Consider the following 5,416-nt stretch of genomic DNA (forward strand, 5'->3'; position numbering starts at 1 on the left):
TCCATATAACGCATTCATATACACGAAACGACGTCGAAATAATTCATTTAAAATACCAAACAACATCGAAAAAATGCGATTCCGATGGGGTTTGAAAGGTATTTCCTGACATTACATCATGGGCTCAAGAAATAGCACTTTTTGTTAGCTTTTGACCCGGTTACAGTTGACACAAGTCGTCTGTAACATTCTGGACAAATAACCCCACAAACGATTACCTAATGAACTCAACAATCAATAATCATCAACCACTTATTATCCTAAATAAAGTCATCTATCAATTAGTTCATCAAAAACCATCAAGATTCAAACCGAAATCATGCAATATTCAAACCGTAGTAATAATACTTCCCATAACCGATACCCACAGACCACCGACGACTCAACACGCTATCTACGCAGGGCAATCATCATCAATTTTACCAGTATCCAGGCCATGATTACCCTAAATAACATTTTTCTAAAGGGCTGGGCAGATGAGTGGTGATTTGGATATATCTATTTACCAGCAGAATAGCAATGCCATTCCCAAACAGTCAAACCACCACTCATAAGGTTTTCATGATGAAGATGGCAAATACATAAGCCCATATATTTTATATATTTGTTGCCAAAATAGTATTATAAGATACGTTATACGCCATACTTCCTAAAACTCCTCTTTGAACCAAAAACAAAACATATAATATGCACATACACACACGCCCACACACACACACACATATGTATATAGTCAAGTTAACTCGCGCAGAATCATCATTGACATCATCATCACCATCATCAGATTTGATCCGCTTCAAATCCTTCCTTCATAACTTCTATTCCCGATTCGCCAACTTCCATACTCATGTTATTTGCCTCAGTCTCGGGATTCTCATCTTTAACGTCGTCATTTTTCTGATCTCCAGATTTTTTCCGTTTCAAATCCTGCATAACTTCTATTCCAGGTTCGCCAACTTCCAGATTCATTACCTCAGTCTCGGGATTCTCATCGTTAATGTCGTCATTTTTCTGATCTGAATTCGATGTTTCCTCACCCGAAACTGCATTTTCCTCCGTTTCTTTGGTCTGCCTCTGAAGTGATTCTATCACACTCATCAATTCTCTATTCACCTGTTGAATAATCAATGGCGATGCTTATTGAAAACATCATAATACGCTAGATACTCCATTGTTTTAGCATATCCATAAGAGAAACATATCCGACTTACCTGTGGATTCTGAAGGTATTCAGAAATGTCATGAGGGCATGATGGACATTTCATGATGTTTTTCTTGGCCCGTAAAGTACGTCTACCTTCACATGTTCTAGCCTTCATAAAAGTTTGGCCCGCGAAGGCATCCTGCAAACAGGACTTGCAAAAATTGTGTGCACAGGGAGTAGTAAGCGGCTGAGTCATCACTTTGTGGCAGATAGGGCAGCAGAACTCTGCATTACAGTATACATAATTAAAAAAAATAACATATTAACATGTTAACTAACAAAAAACTTTATTCAAAATAAATGCACAAAAAGTGTATTATGATGCATAGCTGATCACAGACCTTTAAGGAGCCGTTCACTCACAGACATTTGGGTTTTACGACGGGATTTTCTTGAACTGCTGCCGTTGCCATCCTCAACACCTTCATTATTAGCATGTTTTCTACTTTCTGGTGGAGGTTTTTTCCACAACCAACAAGCTTTTTGCTCCTACAAACGCAAAAATAAATTGTGTAAAACTGTTTGCGTCATCTCACATCATAATCCAAAGTCACACGCATAGTCACAAACAAAAAAGTACACGTAATTCTACAATATTCAGTTGCATCATCTCACATCATAATCCCAAGATGGAGTGCCCTTTCTCTCTGTTACGTCTGTTGCGTTTTTCAGCTCTTCAATGGAAGGTAAAGGTCTTGGACGATCACCATGTTCATCGCTGCAAAATTGTGATCAAAAGTAAATAATCCAAATCTTAAATCCATCTACAGATTTCAAAAGCTTAAATATATGATAATCGTAGCCGTGACAAACCTTGTCCATGGAGCAGGATCGTTATCACAACGAACAAAAAGATACCGACATACCTTGAATCCCTATTAAAATTTATATGTCAGCTAAAGTTCTATATATATATATATATATATATATATATAATATGGTGTTAGCACGTTATATAATATCCTACTTGGATTCCAGGTTTCCTCCAGCATTTTTCAATCCTGTAAATCCCATCATACCGTACTCCTTTCTCAGGTGCATAAGCAGACCGCTTTTCTTTGTGTGACCTGTAAATATAAATAGAGAAAAGTTCACGAAATATAACATTAATATCTTTCATTAAACCATAACATACATGTTTACCATAACGGTCATTATTTAACCAGAACTAACGGTTTTATTTTAGGATTGACTTGTGTAAAACAATAAAATTAGCGTGTAAGCTAATATATTCACTGGTAATCGCACCAGCTTCTGCTAAAGTGTACATGAATATAGATAACAGGTTCACACATGGTCAATGTATAAGGTAGTCTTGTATGTTTGAAGTGAAAACAATCTGCGTACATATATAAGAGTTCAAACATACACGATCGGGTGATATTTAGTACTTTGATGCATAGACTTATGACTAGGTCTACATGTAACCGTAACATAAAACCATACCTAACGACACGTACTGGGTAGCCTTTTCTGCAGCTAACCCGTAAGGCTTCATTAGATTTCTCAAACTTTTGATCAAACGACTGTGTCTTGTTCGTCCTTTTATTCCCACTTAAATCTCTTCCGCCACTGTGAATAACAAATAAAGAAAGATTACGAGAAGGAAATAGTCACAAATAAACATATGGGTGCAATAGATTTAGGCACAATAGTCATAACTTCTAATAAATTTTAAACCATATATAACACAAATAGCTCTCGTTTTAGAGAAAAGAATTTTCGAATGTAATATTACACAAAATAATAGTATTATCAGTGTGGAACATTAAATACCTTCCTGTGTAGAGAAACCACTCTCCGTGATCTTCATCATCTTCATATCCACCAGATAACGCCACAGATTGTGCACCATAATCCGACTGTCCAGCTATCCCGGAAACATGAGGAAGATGGGCCCCCCATTGTCTACAGTCCATACGATCCTCCCAAGTTTCTCCAACAAGAACTCCGGTTCCTCTTTCCGGATCATTCTCTGCAAGAATCGGGCCAAAATGATCAGGTGGAACGGTCACAAATATCTTTCCACTGCATGCATTAGCCTTCCCGGAATACTTAGCCCGCTCAGTGGTGTATGCTTTATCTGGTCTGTTTTGATTTGTCACAGAATAATAGGGTTTAGATGGTCCAGAAGAAGTATTCGATTTCGTCATCTTTGCCATTCTGATAGCAGTTACGAGTGACGAGTTGATACGAGGCTGACTTGCCATTTTCGGAGGAATGGCAGTTCGACATATGGCACAAGTACGTTTTCCCTGGCCGACCCATTTCTCAAAACACTTCAGACAAAAGTTGTGACCGCAGGGCGTCTGCAACATAAACACGTAAGCATTAAGTCACGCAAATCTTGAAATAAACGTATTGACGTTGAGCTATCATATCCAAATTGGTGTAGTTCAGCAAGTAAATATGTAATTAAATACTTAAACTCTAACCTCTTTAAACTAACAATCACACAAAATCCACAGTTTTAAAGTTCCCAAACATCCAAACAGAACTAACACAACAACAGGCTTTATAACAACTTAAACCAAAAGAATATACACAGGAACTTATCAAAACATTACAACAAAACAATACAAAAAAGTACTCAACTCAAGTCACAGAGTCAGACCATGAACACTACATATATTCCACTTTTGGTGATATTTATTATCACAGGGCCACCACCACTTTACCAAATCTTCACATATCATATATTTAACCATTTTCAGCAACAAATACAATACATGGACAAGTGAGTGGTGAATAGATCAACTACTTTCTGCGTGTATGACAAGTAAGTACTTGTTCAAACAAATAGTCATACTGCAAATAGAAATAAAATTATAAATCACAATTTGTTTTAGTGATTCAATTACTCAAATATCACCAGATCATATAATTAGGGTTTAGAACTATAGATATACACAAATGTATATAATTCAGATATTAAAATGTTAATTTCGGTTAATTTAGAAAATGATACCGTAACAGGTCTCTCCGGTAACTGCATACAAAACGAGCAATTAAAGCTACCGCTAATAAGCTTCAAAACATCGTTATCTCCGCCGGAACCGATCTCGTTACCGTTACCGTTACCGTCATCAATCGCCGTATCACCGTCACCGGATCCTCCACCACTCAACAATTGCTGACGTCGCTTGGCCTTATCCTGATCGGAGAGTGAATCATCGGACTCGATGGCGCGAATTGCCGCAATCAGCGAATCGGATTGTTCAGATCCCGATGTGACGGTCGACGGCGGCGCGTGAGAGGAAATGAGGTTAGAACAGTCTGGACACTCCCATTGTGTAGCTTCGGCTAGGGTTTGGGGACGAACGGATAAGCAGTTGAGGTGCCATGGTGTGACGCAGGTTTTGCAGGTGAGAGTTTCTTCCGGTGGCGGTGTGAGTTTGCATATCATGCAGCGGTTATCGCCGTCGCAAGGGAGGTTGCGGTTGCTATCGTGCGCCATGAAGACGGAGTAGGGGTGAAGGATAAGAAATGATATATATGTGTGTGTGTGTATATATATAGAGAGAGGGGTTGAGTGAATACAGTGAGTATTATGATGAGGATGATGACGATGGTGGAGAATTATTTTATAAAAATTGTAATAATCTGCAACCGGTGGGAGTTGAATTTGTGATTTGGAAATTCATAAAATTGAAATTGAATATTTATTTAATCGGAATTGAAAATGAAAATGAAAATAAAGGGAATTGAAAATGGATTTGAATTTTCCCTCTTTTTATTTGTGATTCCAAAAATGAAAAATGCTTGGTGATCTATCTCTTCAGTATCATCTTCAAACTCTGTTTTTAGCTCACACTGTTTGAAGGAAATAATCACAATTGGGGATGATCGTTGGTTTAGATTTTAGACTTGTATGAACTATGATGAGTCATGGTATTGATTATTGAGTAATTAATAAGTGTTGATATCCATTGGGAATAGCCCAATAGTGTTGATGACTGGTGAGTTAGATAAGGTGTAGAATAGGTGGAGGTCATGAGTTCAATCCTCATGACATGCAAGTTTAGTGATTCAAAAAAAATTAATAAGTGTTAATAATATTTATTTTCGGTTACTTTTCTTCTTGCTTTAATTAATGAAAATTGATACATACATGATCACCATACATACATCATACATGGAGTCTTTTCATGTGATTATCGCATAGAAACGTAAAAAAGCAAGGAGGAAAAGGTCATGGTAGTCGCTAGAGGC

At 37.4% G+C, this 5,416-nt stretch overlaps 1 protein-coding gene across 1 annotated transcript; it reads right to left on the reverse strand.

Moving 5' to 3' along the window:
• Window positions 1–578: 578 nt before the first annotated feature.
• On the reverse strand, window positions 579–5,033 carry LOC110926195 (E3 ubiquitin-protein ligase ORTHRUS 2). Its single transcript, XM_022169951.2, has 9 exons — window positions 4,173–5,033; window positions 2,981–3,513; window positions 2,651–2,776; window positions 2,172–2,271; window positions 2,018–2,079; window positions 1,820–1,922; window positions 1,546–1,693; window positions 1,212–1,429; window positions 579–1,113 (listed from the first exon to the last, which is right to left on the reverse strand). Exons 1-9 carry the CDS (start codon window positions 4,659–4,661, stop codon window positions 781–783), a joined length of 2,112 nt encoding a protein of 703 aa, XP_022025643.1. The 5' UTR covers window positions 4,662–5,033; the 3' UTR covers window positions 579–780.
• Between the last annotated feature and the right edge of the window lie 383 nt (window positions 5,034–5,416).

This window comes from Helianthus annuus, chromosome 17, assembly GCF_002127325.2.
Source record: "Helianthus annuus cultivar XRQ/B chromosome 17, HanXRQr2.0-SUNRISE, whole genome shotgun sequence".
NCBI classification, from domain to species: Eukaryota; Viridiplantae; Streptophyta; class Magnoliopsida; order Asterales; family Asteraceae; genus Helianthus; species Helianthus annuus.

Coding starts and splice junctions, on each gene's coding strand:
- LOC110926195 (XM_022169951.2), bottom strand. CDS start 4,661: ATGGCGCACGATAGCAACCGCAACCTCCCTTGCGACGGCGATAACCGC. Junction 2,080..2,171: donor GGAGGAAACCTGGAATCCAA/GTAGGATATTAT, acceptor AAATTTTAATAG/GGATTCAAGGTATGTCGGTA. Junction 1,694..1,819: donor CTCCATCTTGGGATTATGAT/GTGAGATGATGC, acceptor TTGCGTTTGTAG/GAGCAAAAAGCTTGTTGGTT.